Source organism: Pogoniulus pusillus, chromosome 23 (assembly GCF_015220805.1).
Source record: "Pogoniulus pusillus isolate bPogPus1 chromosome 23, bPogPus1.pri, whole genome shotgun sequence".
Classification (NCBI taxonomy): domain Eukaryota; kingdom Metazoa; phylum Chordata; class Aves; order Piciformes; family Lybiidae; genus Pogoniulus; species Pogoniulus pusillus.
The window spans coordinates 2,006,686-2,026,914 of record NC_087286.1 but is presented as its reverse complement, the minus strand read 5'-3'; the positions used below and the strand labels follow the sequence as shown (position 1 = coordinate 2,026,914).

The window sequence follows — 20,229 nt, the reverse complement described above, 5'->3', positions numbered from 1 at the left end:
TTGTTTGTGGAGTTGGTTTGGGTTGTTTGTGGGGTGGGTTTGTGGGGCTGGTTTGGGTTGTTTGTGGGGTGGGTTTGTGGGGCTGGTTTGGGTTGTTTGTGGGGTGGGTCTGTGGAGTTGGTTTGGTTGTTTGTGGGGTGGGTCTGTGGGTTTGGTTTGGGCTGTTTGTGGGGTGTGTTTGTGGGGTTGGTTTGGGTTGTTTGTGGGGTGGGTTTGTGGGTTTGGTTTGGGTTGTTTGCGGGGTGGGTCCGTGGGGTGGGTTTGGTTTGTTTGTGGGGTGGGTTTGTGGGGTTGGTTTGGTTGTTTGTGGGGTGGGTCTGTGGGGTTGGTTTGGGTTGTTTCTGGGGTGGGTCTGTGGGGTTGGTTTGGCTTTGTCTGTGAGGTCGGCTGGCCATTTGCTTGCAAGTATCAGCACATGCCCTTAGATTTGGGCACCACTACCATGCCCCACTCAGCCACAGGACAGCCATAGCCACATGCTATGGACTGTGAAGACACCCCAGAAATCCTCAAAACCTTAAAACATGGTGGGGGGGGGAGGTTGGGTCTTTGATTTCTGTTTAAAACAAGAAATGAACCAAACAAGAAATCAACCAACCCCCATTCCCCCCCCCCCAGCCTTTATGCATTTGCATTGCTAAACTGCTCTAAGAAAGAACATCTCAGCTCAGCTCTGAGCTGAACAGCCTCTTTGGATGATTGCTTTCCCTTGGGCTTTAGCTGCTGGCCTGCAGGTAGCCTCATCAGTCGCCTGTTCTGTCCCTGGATGACTCCAGCCATGCGCCCATGGCCCCACTTTCATTACAGTAAGTTGCATGCCAAAGTGAGTCAGCAAAAATCTGCTTCAGCATTTTCCAGAGTGCTTATATAAACCCCAGGCATGCCTAAGTGGCCAGAAGGTGGTTTTTCTCACCAGCTTTGGGGGGTTTATTTTCCCTCTTTGGATGGATTTCAGAGGTGCCTATGATGGTCCTGGCTTTGTGCTCCACAAGCACTCAGGAACAACCCAGATTTTGAAAGCTTTAACTCTTCCTAAGGATCTGCCATGGTGTGCTTCATTGCTGTGTTTCCCCCATGCAGCTTAAGGTGTTTTCCCTAGCTGGGAGGCAGGAAAATGGATGTCATTAAACTCTTTTCACTAAGCTTTTGACACAGTTCAACAGGTTTTTTATTCCTCTCCCCTTAATTCACCATCATTTTCCCTCCACCGCTGCATTGTTCATCTATGTCATCCTCCCCTAATTCCTGTGACAAATACAATTAGTGAGGGCTTTATTTAGGATCAACACTTCCACTCACAACATTACAAGGCAAAAAGCTGAGGCAGCTGTGTCACTCAGCTCTGCCTGGCAGTGGGTCAGGGGGAAGCAGAAGGAGCCGTGAGGAGCAGAACCTGCAGGACACAGCTCTGGGGACACACAGGGACCAAACAGCACCAAGAGAAGCTCCTAAGGCTTGGGCTCGAAGAGACCCTAAAAATCATCCAGTTGCAATCCCCTCTGCCATGAGCAGGGACACCTCCCACCAGCCCAGGCTGCTCAAGATCTCATCCAGCCTAGCCTTGGACCTCCCATCCACACTGCCAGTGTCTCGCCACCCTCACTGCAAACAACTTCCTCCTAATCTCCACTCTAAATCTGCCTCCCCAAGCTTCAATCCATTCCATCTCGTCCCATCACTACAAGCCCTGGTAAAAAGTCCCTCCCCAGCCTTCTTGTAGCCCCCTTCAGGCACTGGAGAGATGCTCTAAGGTTCTGATGCCCAAGAGCCAGCACAGGCACGGCTGCTACTCAGATTCCACTGGTCCACGATCCTGACCCAAAAAACATTTCAATGGCATTTCCAACCAGGCCTATGAGTACTCCAACTCCTAACAGACTCCTGAAAGGATGCCACCAGCAGAGCTAACAAAGCAGAGCTGAGAGGACACAACTACTGATCTGGCTTTGGCAACCAGAGGGAAGTTTCAAGACCAAAGGATGCTGGCAGCAACCCTTAAGAGAGGGCAGAGAGCACAGGGCTGGACTCGGTGCCAGGTGAGAAACAGACCCTGGCTTAGCAGCTGGCCCCTCCAGCACCCAAACACTGAAACCATTCTGTAGATCTCACTGGAAAGTTGTCTCTGCATGAGGAGCAATAAAGCTTGAAGATCTCCAGGGTGGGAGCATCCACCACCTCCCTGGGCAACCTGTTCCAGTTTCTCACCACCCTCACTGCAAAGAATTTCTTCCTCATCTCCAGTCTAAATCCAGCTCATCTTCCAGCTCAAATCCCTTCCCACCTCATTAATTTTCCTGTGTTCCAGGGGAGGTGAAGGACTAAATCCCCAGGGAAGACAGCAAAGTATGCTCTGTCATGCTTTAGATCTGCTGGGTTAGCTTTAATCTGCAGAGGTTTAACCATTCGTTTCCAATGCAGGCAGCAAACGTATCCAACACTTTATTAAGCAACAAATGCAGAGAACAGGCTCTTTAAACATCACTACTGTAAACACTACGCCAGTCTAAATATCACACTACTGTAGCCACTACACACAACCATTTCCATACATTCCAGCCTGGAACGAGCTCTGGCATTTGACTCAAGAAACAAAAGCTGCTAAAGGAGTTCCAGCTTTAAAGCACAAACGACTGAAACCATTCCTGTTGTGTTTTCTCTACGATGGCAATTACCCATTGTTGAAGCAGGCTGGTTTTGGCAGTGCCTTTGCTACTTGACTGTTCACACCTCGTCTTACAGCCTCAGACAGCGTCAGACCTAGAGACTGCATCTTATGCCAGCTGGAGTGAGAACATTGCTTTGCTTCGATGTATAGAGAAAGTCAGGGTCTGCGAGCAGCTTCTCTCCAAACTACAACGGCAGCTGTGCTAGAGGTCATGAATATTACATAAGGACTGCCCATGCATCGGGGCCAGCAGCAGTGAGCCAAATTCCCATAGCAACACTGGCATAGATTTACTCAGCGCTGGGAGATGCAGCAGCTCAGCAGCAAGGGCTGCACTGCTACCATGAGCGGGCTGCAAGATATTCCTGCTTCACCTCTTCTTCTGGAGGTTCTGCATCTGCTGATAACATTCAGCACTTCACCTGAATCTCAGGGCAGCCTTTATCATCTCTATCCTATCAGCAAACAAATCTCAAAGTAGCCCAAAGCAGCCCTGCTAACGCTGGCGCTGCTGCCTACGATCAGCAGCATCTCCAAGGCACAAGGTAGAAGGGAAGCAGCAGGCTCCTTCTGCCGATTCTCTGCTACACTAATCCCAAGACAGCACAACCCAACTTCAAGAGATGTTCAGCATCTCCTACAGTTGGCAGGTCCCAGCAGCTCATTACCAAGCTGCTTGAGGAGCTCTTACAAAACATCAGTTACTGATTCCACTTTGCAGAACACATCTGTGGCTTCCCTCTTCAGGTCTGCTGGCCCAGTGAGTCTGGCTGTTCCTGCACTGCTGCTCTGTATTATTTATGAAGCTGTCCCCAGCCACAGAACAAAAGTGCACAGCTCAATGACCTGGCCTCCTGAATTTCTGCAGAAGCCTTGCAAAACAGGTGGCATAGATGGGCAGATGCAAATCCAGCAGCAGAGAGGGATAAAGAAGAGAGAGAGGGGAATAAAACCCAAGGCAAAATGGAGGAGAGGAGTCAGAGAGAAAATGAAAGGGAAATGTGGATGAAGCAGATGTGAGGAGGGGTATTAACAGTGTGCTTAAACACGAAAAAGGAGGCAACCCCCCCAAAAGCTTGAAAAGCAATGCCAGCCCAAGACCTGGCAGACAGCACGCAGAAAGGAACAACTGGGATGCTGAGATACAGCACCGATACCAAACAAGGGCAGCAGTGTTTGCACAGGTGCAGCTGTGCTTGGAGATACAGCAGGGCTGGAAGCTAAACAAGCCCACACCTTGCCACTGCCAAACCCCTCACGGTCCTAGATGCATCTCGTGGAAAAGAGACTCCACGATGAACTCCACCTTCATGCAGAGTTTCCTTCCTCAACTGTCGCTGTCTGCCAGGATGGAGAGAGATGAGAAATTGTAACAAGTCCTCCAGCATCTTACTCACAGGGTCACTTAACAGACAAACTGTAAAGAAAGCCAGGGAAGTCTCCAGGCAAAAAAAAACCCAACCACTCAACCCTTTGTGACAGATCCTCTCTACTTCCATATGACTTGCAGGGCCTGATCCTTCACTCCCAGACGCTGAAGGAGATGTCCGAGGGCTGATTTCTAGACCTGTAAGTTTAGAGTGCCACAGCCATACCCAAGCACACTCCCACGAGCACCTTCCCTAGGAGCTCAAAGCACGGACCCTGTGGCTGCAAATAAATGGCTGTCTTCAACAGGAGGAAAAGGCAGACGTTTCAAGAGGGTACCTCTGAAATGAGCAAGCCAATCAAGCACCTTTTATGGAGAACTGAGCCATTCTCTTTCCTGGAAACACGTTTCCTACTGTTGTCAGAGCGTTAAGAGGTCTTACGCTCCACGCTAGCACATTAGCACCGGCGAGGGGTGAGATGCCAGGTCCTTGGGAGGCGTTGTGAGGCCGTGAAGCACCTCCTTACCTTTGCTTTTTCCAGCTGTGCCTGGGCTTGTCGCTCTGCCTCTCTCCGCACTGCTTCCCTGTCTTCTTCCAGAGACACATCTGAGTCGGATGGACGGCTGGTGTAGGAGTCCGCCGAACCCTGCACGGGCAAAACAAGGGCACAAGTTGCTGCGGGGCTGAAAAACCCAAACTAAACTACAAGGGCAGAAGTGGGTACACCTCCTGCCTCTTCTCTTAATTCTGCAGCCCTGGGGGGAAACAAACAAAGGAACAAACAAACAAAAAGAATAACTGCCCAAATGGGAAAGTCACTCAGAAAAATTCCCCCTAGGCAAATCTTTTCTTCTGGTGACTTCCCAAAAGTGCAGGGCTCTATCTCCTGCACCGTGCCCGTGCTCTCCTTCGTGTGCCTTCCAGCAAGCAGAGCCAGTGGCTCTGTAGAGTTACAGCAGTGGTGCAGTGCAGGGCTGAAGGATGCACGGCAGCCTCAAGGATGGCTCCCTAAAAATCCTAACTCTGGGCAGTGACAGGATGAGCAAGGAAGCAGAACTCTGATGCACAAAACACAGATCCAGTACCAATGACCCTTGCTGCACAGCATCGCTGCTAACAGATTTCACCTCTGCTTTCCATCTTTATTTTAAGGCAGCCTCTCTACCTGACACACTTTCCCCACCGGCACCGCAAATGGCTCGCATCCATCTCTGCCCTTCAGCAAAACATGCAAATGACCACACATCAACTTCCAACTAATAAACCCCGTCTGGACTCAAGGCATGTCCCCATCTCGCCCCGATGGAAGCGGCCACAAGGGCTCCATAAATAACGCCAGCCCTGCTTTCCCTCTGCAGCTCCCCGCATGCACAACCCGAGTTCTGCCGATTCAGTCAGAGCACAAACAACTCTCCTCTCCTCTCCGGCTTTTCCTCTCCCTCCTTGCAAGACACAGAACAGAGGCCGACAAGGAAAAGGTAGAGCTTACACAGATATCAGAATTCTTCAGACGTCCTCCTTTGGCTCTTTTGAGAAGCCTGATCCAGGTGGCCTTCATTAGCCAGACAGCTCAGTGATTGTCCGCAGCTGCAGCGCCCGGCACTGATCCCAGCAGACATGTGCACACTGAGCACCGCAGAGGCACCGCTCCTTTCCTATCCATGCTCTGCTCCCAGAGCCTTCCTTCTCTTCCCTCTCTGCCTTTCAAGCTCGCAGCCTCGCTGCTTCCGACCGCTCGACCGCAATTAAACTCCGATTTTTTCTCATGCCAGTTAAAAATAATAATAATAATAATAATAATAATAATACCAAAAACAAAGCGAAAAAAAAAACACCACTCCAACAACCAACACCCCCACACCACCTCCAACCGGAATGATGGAAAGGCAAAAACACAGCAGGCTTCAGGTAAAGGTTGTGAGAGGTGCTTCAGTCGATCCGTAAGCTGAGCTCCATCACACAAAAACACCTAAGGCTTACTCCTTCCTGGTCCGGGGTAGGGGTGTGCGTGCGTGTGTGTGTGTGTGTGTGTGTGTGGTGTGGGGGGTGGAATCGGCTGTTAAAAATAGTGCTTATAAGAGAACCTTTCAAAATCCTGTGCGAAATGCATTCGGTGACATTTGCGGGTGCAAAGTTCACTCCATCTCCTGCTAGCTGGCTGGGGGTGGGCGCCGGGCGCCGCACTGGGCATGCTCCGCTAGCTGCAGCCTCTTACGCAGATGCTCGCATCACGCCGGCCTGTGCCAAATGGGCGCTTTGCAGCTCAAGGGTAAACAGCTGGGGGAGGCAAGGTCCCTGGGAAGCGGAAAGCTGCTGCGGCAGCGCCTTCCCCGGCAGCTGTCTGCTGCCAGCCGGACTGCCCGCCCAGCTGCCGGGCTCCGCTGCCCGGCTCCTCTCCCGGCTCTCTTACGGCACCCTCACCCTGCCCGCCCAGCTGCCGGGCTCCGCTGCCCGGCTCCTCTCCCGGCTCTCTTACGGCACCCTCACCCTGCCCGCCCAGCTGCCGGGCTCCGCTGCACGGCTCCTCTCCCGGGTCTCTTACGGCTCCCTCACCCTGCCTGCCCGGCTCCTCTCCCGGCTCTCTCAGCTCCCTCACCCTGCCTGCCCAGCTCCTCTCCCGGGTCTCTCTCAGCTCCCTCACCCTGCCTGCCCGGCTCCTCTCCTGGCTCTCTCTCAGCTCCCTCACCCTGCCTGCCCGGCTCCTCTCCCGGCTCTCTCTCAGCTCCCTCACCCTGCCTGCCCGGCTCCTCTCCCGGCTCTCTTACGGCCCCCTCACCCTGCCTGCCCAGCTCCTCTCCCGGCTCTCTCTCAGCTCCCTCACCCTGCCTGCCCGGCTCCTCTCCCGGCTCTCTCTCAGCTCCCTCACCCTGCCTGCCCGGCTCCTCTCCTGGCTCTCTCAGCTCCCTCACCCTGCCTGCCCGGCTCCTCTCCTGGGTCTCTCTCAGCTCCCTCACCCTGCCTGCCCGGCTCCTCTCCCGGCTCTCTCTCAGCTCCCTCACCCTGCCTGCCCAGCTCCTCTCTTGGGTCTCTCAGCTCCCTCACCCTGCCTGCCCGGCTCCTCTCCTGGGTCTCTCTCAGCTCCCTCACCCTGCCTGCCCAGCTCCTCTCCTGGGTCTCTCTCAGCTCCCTCACCCTGCCTGCCCAGCTCCTCTCCTGGGTCTCTCTCAGCTCCCTCACCCTGCCTGCCCAGCTCCTCTCCTGGGTCTCTCAGCTCCCTCACCCTGCCTGCCCAGCTCCTCTCCTGGGTCTCTCAGCTCCCTCACCCTGCCTGCCCAGCTCCTCTCCTGGCTCTCTGAGCTCCCTCACCCTGCCTGCCCAGCTCCTCTCCTGGCTCTCTCTCAGCTCCCTCACCCTGCCTGCCCGGCTCCTCTCCCGGCTCTCTCTCAGCTCCCTCACCCTGCCTGCCCAGCTCCTCTCCTGGGTCTCTCAGCTCCCTCACCCTGCCTGCCCAGCTCCTCTCCTGGGTCTCTCTCAGCTCCCTCACCCTGCCTGCCCAGCTCCTCTCCTGGGTCTCTCAGCTCCCTCACCCTGCCTGCCCAGCTGGCTGGGCTCACTCCTCAGGTGTTGCCGCTGTTGGTAGAAGGGAGAGGGAAAGCAGCAAGTCCCTGAACGCACAAACAGCTGAGCCTAAGAAGGCAAAAGCCAAGCGATGGAGTTGTGAGACCCACCTCAGCCTGTGCCTCCAGGGCTGCTGTCCCCAGCAGAAGGACACAGAGCTGCTGGAGCAAGGCCAGAGCAGTCTGCAGAGTTGAGCCAAGGGCTGGAGTGGCTCTGCTGGGAGCACAGGCTGAGGGAGCTGGGGGGGTGCAGTCCAGAGAGGAGATGGCTCCAGGGGGACCTCATAACTGCCCTCCAGTACCTGAAGGGATCCTACAAGAAGGCTGTAGGGGAACTTTTGCTGTCTATAGACAGGCCAAGGGGGAATGGTTTAGAGCTGAGAGAGAGCAGGGTTAGACTGGAGCTGAGGAAGAAGCTCTTCAGTGTGAGGGTGGTGAGACTCTGGGATGGTTTCCTAGTCATGGATGCCTCCTCCCTGGAGATATTCCAGGACAGGTTGGATGAGACCTTGATCAAGTAGAATCACAGAATGGTAGCGGTTGGAAGGGACCTCCAGAGGTCATCCAATCCAACCCCTCTGCCACAGCAGCATCACCCAGGGCAGGGCACACAGGAGCACAGCCAGGTGGGGTTGAAAAGCCTGCAGAGCAGCAGACTCCGCAGCCTGCTCCAGGCTCCAGCACCCTCACACCAAACAAGTTGCTCCTCATGCTGAGCTGGAGCCTCCTGGGTCCCAGCTTGTACCTGTTGTTGCTTGTCCTGTCCCTGGGCAGCACCACCCAGAGCCTGGCACCTTCATCCTGACCCCCAGCCCTCAGCTCTTGAGAGACATTGATCAGATCCCTCTCAGCCTTCTCCTCTCCAGCCTAAGCAGCCCCAGGGCTCTCAGCCTTTCTTCACAGCAGAGCTGTTCCACTCCCTTAGCATCCTCACAGCTCTCTGCTGGATTCTCTCCAGCAGGTCCCTGTCTCTCCTGAACTGGGGAGCCCCAAACTGGGCACAGTACTGCAGCTGTGTTCTCAGCAAGGCAGAGCAGAGGAGGAGCAGAACCTCCCTAGCCCTGCTGGCCACACTTTTCTTCATGAGAAGTGAACTCCTTAAGAGTTGTCACTGGGCTGAGAGTTTAAATTCTAACTCTCCAAGGCTTTGATCTTTTCTTTTCCTGGAGAAGCCCATGATAGTCACAACGTGGAGTTTAAGAAGCCCTGGTTGAACTGACACACAGAACATTACTTTCTAAGAGAGACTTTGCTTTACTCAAGTCCAAAGGCATCTGTCACCTTACAACCATCTCCCAACACTAAAAGGTCAACTTAGCTACAGCAAAATGAGCAAAAATGAAACAAAGCCATCCTCAAGTTTCTCTGGAATCCTGGACAAATCTTGTCTGTGAGGACAGTATCCACCAGCCCTGTAATGAACCCAGGGCCCTTCCCAGCCCACTGCTCCTCAGAATCTCCCTTTGCCACCTCTTGTGTGCCCAGAGGAGACAGTGGCAAACAACACACAGCAACAAGAGGATAGGATCATAGAATGGCTTTGGTGGGAAAAGACCTCCCAGATCATCGAGTCCAAGCATTAACCTGGCACTGCCAAGGCATCATGAAACCATGTCCTCAGCAGCACATCTACACATCTGTTCATTAACTCCAGGGATGGTGACTCCATCACTTGCTTGGGCAGCCTGTTACAGAGCTTAGCAATCCTTGTTCCTAGAGTCCTGTCTAGACCTCAGCCTGCACAGCTTGAGGCCATTCTCTCTCGTCCTGTCACTTCTTACTTGGCAGCAGAGCCCAACCCCACCTCTCTCCAACCTCCCTTCAGGGAGCTGTAGAAAGCAATGAGGTTTGTCCTCAGCCTCCTCTTCTCCAGGCTGTACACCCCCAGCTCCCTCAGCTGCTCCTCCCCAGCCCTGTTCTCCAGACCCTTCACCAGCTTTGCTGCTCTTTGGACCTGCTGCAGCCCCTCAGTGCCCTTCTCGTAGTAAAGAGCCTGAACCCAAACAGGAGATGTAGCCTCACCAGTACCGAGTACACAGAGATGGTCACTTCCCTGGTCCTGCTGGCCACACCACTGCTGATACAAGCCAGGATGCTGCTGGCCACCTTGGCCACCTGAGCACACTGCTGGCTCATACTCAGCCAGCTACTGACCAATACCCACAGGTCCTTTTCCAGCGGGCAGCTTTCCAGCCACTCTTCTCCAAGCCTGGAGAAGCTGTGGTCCAGCTTGGCACTTGGCCTTTTACACCACAGGCTGTGGCCCATCCATCCTGCCTGCACACCCTTCTGTAGAGCCTTTCTATCCTCAAGCAGATGGCTGCTCTCACCCTGCCCGTTGTCACCTGCAAACTTAGGGAGGGTCACTCTGCAGAGCGTTGATAAGGACGTTCAGAGAAGTGGTCCCAGGACTGAGCCTTGGGAAACACCACTTGTGGCTGCCCACCAGCTGCACTGAACTGCATTCTCCACCACTCTTTGAGCCTATCCAGTGAGCTTTTTACCCACCCAAGGCATGAGCAGCCAGGTTCTTCAGGAGGTTGCTGGAGGGGACAGTGTCAAAGGCTTTACTGAATTCCAGGTAAGCAACACCCACAGCCTTGGCTTGTCCTGGAAGTTCAGCCTAAGGGTAAAGTCCTATTACAGCTGCCCCAAAGGCAGCCTGTGGCCGAACCCACGGATGTCTTCATGCCCTTAGAAAAGCTGAGTATGGGCTGAAGCACCTCCAGAGAGAGGCAGTCCCTCTGGGCTCCCCAGCACTCCTGGAATCACAGAATCACTGCATCAGCAGGCAGGAAAAGACCTCCGAGATCAGCAAGTCCAGCCCATAAACTAACACCTAACACCACCACAGCAGCCAGACCATGGCACCAGGTGCCACATTCATGCTTTCCTTACACACCTCCAGGGATGGGGACTCCACCACCTCCCTGGCAGTCTATTCCAGTGCCCAATCACCCTTTCCATGAGGAAGTGCTTCCTACCATCCAACCTAAACGTCCCCTGGCACAGCACTGAATCACAGAAATAAGCAGGTTGGGAAAGACCTCTGAGATCATCCAGTCCAAACAATCAACTAACACCTTCTAGTTCACTAACCCATGGCACTCAGTGCCTCATGCAGTCTCCTTTTAAACACCTCCAGGGATGGGGACTCCACCACCTCCCTGGGCAGCCCATTCCCAATCACTTTTGTTGTGAAGAACTTCCTCCTAACAGCCAGCCTACACCTCCCCTGGCACAGCTTGAGGCTGTGTCCCCTTGGTCTGTCCCTGCTTGCCTGGCAGCAGAGCCCAACCCCACCTGGCTACAGCCTCCCTGCAGGCAGCTGCAGACAGCAATGAGCTCTGCCCTGAGCCTCCTCTGCTGCAGGCTGCACCCCCCCAGCTCCCTCAGCCTCTCCTCACAGGGCTGTGCTCCAGGCCCCTCCCCAGCCTTGCTGCCCTTCTCTGGACACCTTCCAGCACCTCAACAGCTCTCTTGAATTGAGGAGCCCAGAACTGGACACAGCACTCAAGGGGTGGCCTGAGCAGTGCTGAGCACAGGGGCAGAAGGACTGCCCTGGTCCTGCTGGCCACACTGTTACAGGCCAGGATGCCATTGGCTCTGCTGCCCACCTGGGCACACTGCTGGAGCCCCCTCAGAAAGGACACACTGCTTAACTGGTTGTCACCCTACAGAAAGAGAGTCATGAAGCACAGAAACCTACTTCCTATCTCCCCTAAGGGGAAATTTGCCTTTTGGGTCAGGCTGGAGCTGCTGGCACTGGGGTTTCACCTGCCAGCCCCCAGAGATCACTGACAGTGCTGCCAGGTCTTGTGCTGGCCACAGTCCCAAGAACAAGGCTGGGGAGGAGCAGCAAACCAGGGATGGTGGTCCAAATTCCAGGAGTGCTATTGACAAACCACAGCAGTCAAGCCCCAGATCACATTTACTTTCCCACTGGGATGGACGTGGGCATGTAGAGTTTCTGTGGGAAACAGCAGCTGAGAGCTTCCTCACTTCTCAAACGTAGAAAAAGAATCAAGGCCTAAGAGCAGGGCAATGAAGCAGAAGGGGCAGCACACCCCTGCCATGAATTCACTCCACAAGGTACTGAGAAGGAGGTTTATATGAGGTATGAATATATTCAGAACCACAGAACACATCCAGTTGGCAGAGCCCCCCCAGGCTCACCCAGCCCAAGCCTCCCCCCAGCACTGCAGCCTCAGCACTAAGCCATGGCCCCAAGCACAGCTCCACAGGCTGCTGCAACACCTCCAGGGTGCAGCACTGCAGCACTGCCCTGGGCAGACACTGCCAATGCTTGAGAAGCCTTCCAGGGCAGAAAGACTCCCTAAGGTGCAGCCTGAGCCTGCCCTGCCTGGGCAGCTTGGAACCATCTCCTCTGCTCCTGGCCCTTGGCACCAGAGGGAAGAGTCTGGCCCCCTCCTGGCTCCAACCTCCCTGCAGGCAGCTGTAGAGAGTGCACCTAAATGCTGTCAGACGCAGCCCACCCAAACGTGCCACACAAGGAGGGCTGCCAGCTCCTCCAGCAGCCACCCAAACCCTCTGCTAGGTGTGTGAGCAAAACCCCAAGCCAGCGCTGATCAGAACTGTGTTACTGCTGCTTCGTGCCAGCCTGGCACTGCTAGGGGAGCTGCAGCCACGGGGGAGGTTGGCAGGAGAGGATGAGTGCCACTGCAGACCAGCTGGGAGCTTGAGGGTGGCAGTGTGATTAAAGAGGAGATTATAGAGGAAAGCAGTCTTCTCTTCACCCTTAACACGAGGATAGCAAGCCTGATGGCAGCACCCAGCTCCACATTAACAGGTTGCCAAGGTGCCAATCCCACGGGCAGCTGGATGAATGCAGAGTCCTTATAATACCCTAAGGTTAGCAGGAGCCTGGGGTCTGGTGTTCAGGAGCCAGGTAAAGAGTTGTAGCAGGCTCCTTATTGGGGAAAAAAAAACAAACAGCAAACCCCAAAACACCTCCTCACGACAAAAACCTCCACACCTTGGGTTGGGCTCTGCTGCCAGGCAGCCAGGGACAGAAGAAGGGGACACAGCCTCGAGCTGTGCCAGGGCAGGTCTAGGCTGGATGTTAGGAGGAAGTTGTTGTCAGAGAGAGTGATTGGCATTGGAATGGGCTGCCCAGGGAGGTGGTGGAGTCACTGTCCCTGGAGGTGTTGAAGCCAAGCCTGGCTGGGGCACTTAGTGCCATGGTCTGGTTGGTTGGCCAGGGCTGGGTGCTAGGTTGGGCTGGCTGAGCTTGGAGCTCTCTTCCAACCTGCTTGATTCTATGATTCTATGAAGGGATCTTCAAGAGAGGTGTGGTTGACACACTGGAGAGAAGGAATCTATCCAGAGGGACTTGGACAGGCTGGAGCTGGGCCCAAGGCAACCTCAGGAAGTTCAACAAGGTCAGGTGCAAGATCCCAAGCAGAGATCCTGACTGGGTGAGGAGTGGCTGAGAGCAGCCTGCAGGAGAAGCTTGGGGGTGTCAGTTGGTGCCAAGGTGCCCAGGAGCCAGAAGTGGTGGCTGCAGCCCAGAGCCAGCTGTGTGCTGGCTGCAGCCAGAGCAGGGAGAGCAGCAGCACAGGGAGGGGACTCTGCCCCTCTGCTCTGCCCTGCTCAGCCCTCACCTGCAGCACTGCCTCCAGCTCTGGGGAACCAGCACAAGGACCTGAGGCTGCTGGAGAGGGTCCAGAGGAGGCCACAGAAATGATCAGAGGCTGCAGAACCTCTCCTGTGGGGGCAGGCTGGGAGAATTGGGAGTGTTCAGTCTGGAGCAGGCTCTGGAGAGACCTCAGAGCAGCCTTCTAGAAGAGGGCCTGCAAAAAATCCAGGAAGGGACTTTTCTCAAGGACTGGGAGTGACAGGAAAAGGGGCAATGGCTTGAAGCTTCAGGAGGGCAGATTTAGACAGGAGATGAGGAAGAAATTCTTTAGAGTGAGGGTGGTGAGACACTGGCACAGGTTGCCCAGGGAGTTTATGGATGTGCCCTCCTTGGAAGCATTCAAGCCCAGGTTGGATGAGGCACTGAGCAGCCTGGGCTAGTGGGAGGTGTCCCTGCCCAAGGCAGAGGAGGTGGAACTGGCTCATTTTTAGGGTCCCTTCCAACCCAAACCGTTCTATGAACCTATGAGCTGTTAGGTTGTGGTTGGACTCGATGGTCTCCAGGTCTCTGCCAACTACCTCCACTCCCACACCAAACAGCAAAGCCTGGCTAAAAGAACTTGCAGTCTAAAGGAGCAGAGCACATGAGCAGGGGAGGGAAAAAAAAGGCCTAAGAGAGGGCTGGAGGTAGCAGAGCACTAGGAAATAAAGCAGTTTGCAGTGCTGGAGAGCAGCACTATGACTCAGCCCTTGCATAACCATGGTGGGCTGTTGTTTAAGTGAGTTTTCTATATGTATTACGGCAGAGATTAGTCCTGTGAAAGCCTCTGCAGGAGGCTAATCTGGTGGCTCTGCCTATTCTGACAGGGATACTCACAGAACAAGAGAAAGGCTTTTGAGGAAGAGGGCAGTGAGCAGGCACTGAGGTCTCCTAGCCTATGAAAACCCACTTCATCAGCAAGCTCATCACATCCTTCAGAGCTTCAAACTACCACCACCACCACCAATAAAAAAACACAAACCAAGCCCCCAAACTACAGGGCAAAAAGAAAAGGATTTGATTTTTCCATCCAATTAATTGGATCTTGAGGGTGGCATTAAACTACTTCTGACTTGGAGCTGGAAGGGAAAGGCACAGCAGTGACAGAGAGAGGCTGTTGCCAGTGGAACCGCTCGGAGGCAGGTGTCAAGGAAAGAAAAGCACAGCAAGGAGATGCCAGCACAACCTGGATCACCTCACCCCTGCCTCAGGGTGGCAGTGCCCCTCTGGACATTCTGAGCTCACTTACTGCCATGGTCTGGTTGATTGGACAGAGCTGGGTGCTAGGTTGGACTGGATGAGCTTGGAGGTCTCTTCCAAGCTGGCTGATTCTATGATTCTGATAATTCAGGTGAGATGTTGAGGTGTTGGAAGGTGTTGAGAGAAGGGCAGCAAGGCTGGGGAGGGGCCTGAAGCACAGCCCTGTGAGGAGAGGCTGAGGGAGCTGGGGGTGTGCAGCCTGCAGCAGAGGAGGCTCAGGGCAGAGCTCATTGCTGTCTGCAGCTGCCTGCAGGGAGGCTGTAGCCAGGTAGGGCTGGGCTCTGCTGCCAGGCAAGCAGCAACAGAACAAGGGGACACAGTCTCAAGCTGCACCAGGGCAGGTCTAGGCTGGCTGTGAGGAGGAAGTCGTTGTCAGAGAGAGTGATTGGCATTGGAATGGGCTGCCCAGGGAGGTGGTGGAGTCTCTGTGCCTGGAGGTGTTGAAGCCAAGCCTGGCTGGGGCACTTAGGTCTGGTTGGTTGGGCAGGGCTGGGTGCTAGGTTGGGCTGGATGAAATTGGAGGTTTCTTCCAGCCTGGCTGATGCTGTCATTCTATGACATGAAACCAGTTTGCTTGGTTAAAGCTCTGGCAGCTTGATTTGGGAGTCTGAACCCCTAGGCAAAGGTGAAGCAAGACTGCTAGTAACAATGAGCTGCCCCATGGTGGTGTCTCCTGGGACAGAAGAGGGGAGAAACTTGAAGGTTTCCAGGAAGATGATTTTTTTTTGCCTGTGTTAATCAATCAAGAGCAGGTGTGATAAAGGTGACACCTTTGTGCCAGGTGCATGCTGGCTTCCTGCAGGGGTCTGCTTCCCTGCAGTCCCTTCTCACAGGAGTGCTTTCTCTCTGCAAGCTTTGCTGCCCCACTGCTGCAACCTGCCCACTGTGCTCTGCAGCACATTGATTCTTGGCCTTGACTCAGGCACAGAGAGTGTCAGCAGGAGGTTTGCAATGACACCAAGTTAGGAGGCTGTGTGGTCTGAATGAGGGTAGAGAGGCTCTGCAGAGGGACTTGGGCAGGCTGGATCCTTGTGCCAGCATTAATGGGATGAGTTTCAGCAGGGCCAAATGGCAGCTCCTGCACTTGGGCCACAACAGCTCCAAGCAGTGCTACAGGCTTGGGGCAGTGTGGCTGGAAACTGCCTGCAGAAAGGGACCTGGGGGTTGCAATGGACAAGCAGCTGAACAGGAGCCAGCAGTGCCCAGGTGGCCAAGAAAGCCAAAGGCATCCTGGCTGGCATCAGAAATGCTGTGTGCAGCAGCAGCAGGGAGGGGATTGTGCCCTTGCACTCTGCTCTGCTGAGGCCACAGCTCCACTGCTCAGTTCAGCTTTGGGCACCTCAACACAAGAGAGATGTGGAGGTGCTGGAGGCAGAGCAGAGGAGGGCAAGGAAGCTGGCAAGGGCCTGGAGAGTAAATCTGGTGAGGAGAGACTGCAGGAGCTGGGGAGGGTTAGTGTGAAACAGAGGAGGCTGAGGGCAGACCTCATGGCTGGCTGCAGCTACCTGAAAGGAGGTTGTGGAGAGGCTGCTGCTGGGCTCTGCTCACAGGTGGTTGGAGATAGAAGAAGGGGGAATGGCCTCAAGGTGAGGCTGGGGAGGGTTAGACTGGACAGTAGGAAAAAGTTTTTCATGCAGAGAGTGGTCAGGGAGTGGAATGAGCTGCCCAGGGAGGTGCTGGAGTCACCCAGCCTGGCTGTGTTTCAGGGTGGTTTGGCTGTGGTGCTTGGGGCTATGGTTTAAGGTGAACCTTCTAGAGCAGGGTTCTGGGTTGGACTTGGTGATCCTGAGGGGCTGTGCCAGCCTGCATGCTGCTGTGGTAACAGCACCAAAGAGCAGAGAGAGGAAGACAAAGCTTGGGTCAGTCCCCAGATTCCGAGGCCTCAGTTAAGGAGAGGAAAAATGAAAACTACTTCTGGGATGAGAAGGAGGAAAGAGGAAGAGAAGCAGAAGAGGAAAGCCTCTGGGGGAGAGCACAGCCCCCAGTGCTGCACCTTCTCTCAGCTCCCTTACAAGTGCCAATTTAGATTCTCTGCTCCAGATCTCCAGGGTATTTTTATCTGGGATTTTGGTTCAAGTCATTAAGATTTCCTGCAGACTTAAAAATAACTTCCTTGAAAATTCAGCAAGAAATTCTCTTAGCAAGGGAGAATTTTGGGAAGGGGGAGGGGGGGGAGAAATACTTCCCTTTGGCTGGATTGGAACTCTCTGCCTACAGGGCTGCTTTTCAAAGGTGATGCTTTTCATTTGCTCCAGCTAACAAGAGGAAGATTCTGGGCTTGGTTTGCTTTGTTTTTCACTTGCTAAAAATGCTGGGGTGAAGTACACAGAGGGAGGTCTGCCCTGGTTTGCAGTGCCACATGTAACCCCTCCTATCATAAACGTTTTTGCTGGGGACCCTTCATGCTGGCTCATGTTCACGGCTGGGCATGAGGCAGCAGTGTGCCCAGCTGGCACAGAAAGCCAGTGGCATCCTGGCCTGGATCAGCAGCAGCAGGGCTGTCATTCTGCCCTGCACTGGCACTGGGCAGGCCTCACCTCCAGCTCTGTGTGCAGCTCTGAGCCCTCACTGCAAGAGAGACATTGAGGGGCTGGAGCGGGGCCAGAGGAGAGCAACGAGACTGGGGAGGGGGCTGGAGGGGAAGGCTGATGGGGAGAGGCTGAGGGAGCTGGAGGGGTTCAGCCTGGAGGAGAGGAGACTCGGGAAGGACTCTGCAACTACCTAAAAGGAAGTCATAGTCAGGTAGGGATCAGGCTCTGCTGCCAGGCAACTCGTGCCAAGAGAGGGCAGGGCCTGAAGCTGTGCCAGGGGAGGGTTAGGTTGGGTGTTAGGAAGCACTTCCTGATGGAAAGAGGAATGAGACACTGGAATGGGCTGCCCAGGGAGTCTCCATTCCTGGAGGTATTTCAGGGAAGACTGGATGTGCCAGCTGGTACCATGGTCTGGTCCATGTGGTGGTGTTAGGTCACAGGCTGGACTTGGTGATCCAGCCACAGTAATCCTGTGCTTCTGTGTGATTTCTCTGCTGTAAACACAGTACTTATCTGTTGAAATGATTCCCTTTCCCCCCATACCCTCAGGAGTTAGCTCAGCAAACAGGCACTCTGGAGCAGATGATCTCTGAGGTCTCTTCCACCCTGAGCCATTCTGTGGTTGTTTACAGTATACAAGTTGGTAAAAAGTTGTAGGAAACCACCTCCAGAGTATATAGTCTCTAAGAGTGCAAAGAATCATAGTATCATAGAATCCAGCAGGTTGGAAGAGAGCTCCAAGCTCATCCAGTCCAACCTAGCACCCAGCCCTATCCAGTCAACCAGACCATGGCACTAAGTGCCCCATCCAGTCTTTGCTTGAAGACCTCCAGGGACAGTGACTCCAGCACCTCCCTGGGCAGCCCATTCCAATGCCAATCACTCTCTCTGACAACAACTTCCTCCTAACATCCAGCCTATACTTTCTTTCCCTCCCACCACACACCTCTGAGGAGCCTGGCTCTGTGCTTTTGATAACCTCCTTGCAGCTGCCCTTGAAGCCATCCTACCTGCAGTCCCTTCTGCCTCCACCTGCAGGCCAAGTGATCCAGTCTCTACCCTCCTGGGGGCCCTTCACTGACCCCTCTCTGCTTTATCCACATGGTCCTTCTGCTGGGCACAGGCACGCAGGTGAATTCCAACCGCTGCTGGGACGCCTCCCAGAGCACCTGTTCCTGCAGCACTCAGGAGCTGAAGAGGACTCCCCCCAAAGCAGAGCCCACATCCCCCTCGGGCCAAGCTGGATGTGCCCCCCAGCAGCCAGCTGGTTCCAGCACGTTCAGACGGAGCACTGCTGTAAAGCACCACTTTTACTAGCTGCCAGGACCAATCCTCTCTGCAGAAGCCCTCAGGCAGGAAAAGGTCCCTTCCAAGGCACCCAAGAATCATAGAATCAACCAGACTGCTTCATAGAATCATAGAATCAACCAGGCTGGAAGAGACCTCCAACATCATCCAGTCCAACCTATCCCCCAGCCCTAACCAATCAACCAGACCATGGCACTAAGTGCCTCAGCCAGGCTTTGCTTGAACACCTCCAGGGACGATGCCTCCACCACCTCCCTGGGCAGCCCATTCCAATGCCAATCACTCTCTCTGTGAAGAACTTCTTCCTAATATCCAGCCTATACCTGGCACAACTTGAGACTGTGTCCCCTTGTTCTATTGCTGGTTGCCTGGGAGAAGAGGCCACCCCCCACCTGGCTACAATGTCCCTTCAGGTAGTTGTAGGCAGTAATAAGATCACCTCTGAGCCTCCTCTTCTCCAGGCTAAACAGGACCAGCTCCCTCAGCCTCTCCTCATAGGGTTTGTGCTCCAGGCCCCTCACCAGCTTTGTTGCCCTTCTCTGGACATGTTCCAGCACCTCAACATCTTTCTTGAAGAGAGGGTCACAAGAGAGTCTCCAGGCTGTGCAGTGCTGAAATGGAATGGAAACTCCAGTTCTGCAAGCCAGAAGGTCTCAGAAGATGTGCTGCTAACTCTCACCAAAGAGATACAAACCAAGCCCTGGCAACTGAACTCCTGCAGTCGCTCTGCTGGCTAAAGCCTGCCTTTGCCTCTCTGCTCCAGCGTCTGGAAACGAAACTCATTCTCTCCTTAGCCACATCTGATTGTGCTCGGTTAGAAGTTGTATGACCTCCAGCTCAGGAGGGAATTGGGCTCTGCTGGAGGGACTGCCCTCAAACTCCTCACTGCAGCCTTCACCACTGGATTCCCCCTGGGGGGACAGGAGCTCTACAAAGGCTGCTCTGCTAATTAGCAGGGCAATTATTAGTTGTAAGAGATGCCTAAAGAGAGCAAGTTAACACAGAACTGGGGCACCGGTTTGGTTGGAGGGTGCAGAGACACTGGCACAGGTTGCCCAGGGAGGTGGTGGAAGCCTCATCCCTGGAGGTGTTTAAAGCCAGGCTGGATGAGGCTGTGGCCAGCCTGATCTAGTGTGAGGTGTCCCTGCCCATGGTTGGAACTGGATGATCCCTTCCAACCCTGACCCATTGATTCTATGACCTTGAAGCTCATCCAGTCCAACTATGATCTAACTCTGCAAAGGCTGGGGCTAAAGCATGGCCCTCAGCACCACAGCTCTGCCTCCTGGAAACACCTCCAGGGATAGGCACTCAGCCACCTCCCTAGGCAGCCTCTGCCAGTGCTTCAGAATCTCTTCAGGGAAGAAGTTTCTTCTAATCTCCAACCTAAACCTTCCCTGGGGCAACTTGAGGTCATTTCCTCTTGTTCTTTCTTACTAGCCCCACTTGGCTCCAACCTCCTTTCAGGGAGCTGCAGAGAGCAATGAGGTCTCTCCTCAGCCTCCTGTCCTCCAGACTAACCCCTCCCAGCTCCCTCAGCTGCTCCTCCCCAGCCCTGTGCTCCAGACCCTTCCCCAGCTCTGTTGCCCTTCTCTGGACCTGCTCCAGCCCCTCAATGTCCTTATTGGAGTGAGGGCCCCAAAACTGCACCCAGTACTCAATGTGTGGCCTCACCAGTGCTTGTACAGGGCACAATCCCTGCCCTGCTCCTGCTGGCCACACCACCGCTGAGCCAGGCCAGGCAGCTGGTGGCCTTTTGGCCACCTGGGCAGACTCTGGCTCATCTTCAGCTGACTCTATCACAGTATCACAGTATCACAGTATCACCAAGGTTGGAAGAGACCTCACAGATCATCAAGTCCAACCCTTTAGCACAGAGCTCAAGGCCAGACCATGGCAC

The 20,229-nt window shown here is 54.5% G+C and overlaps 1 protein-coding gene across 5 annotated transcripts in view; it reads right to left on the bottom strand.

Moving 5' to 3' along the window:
* CACNB2 (calcium voltage-gated channel auxiliary subunit beta 2) overlaps positions 1–20,229 on the bottom strand; it is a 345,847-nt gene that overhangs the window by 113,685 nt on the left and 211,933 nt on the right. For 3 of the 5 annotated variants that reach the window (XM_064162343.1, XM_064162344.1, XM_064162347.1), the window contains one exon: positions 4,562–4,681. In XM_064162343.1, coding sequence (XP_064018413.1) covers positions 4,562–4,681 — 120 coding nt within the window. Of the gene's footprint in view, positions 1–4,561; positions 4,682–5,524; positions 6,459–20,229 lie in introns of those variants that run through there. The other 2 variants (XM_064162346.1, XM_064162348.1) reach the window with 1 other exon arrangement.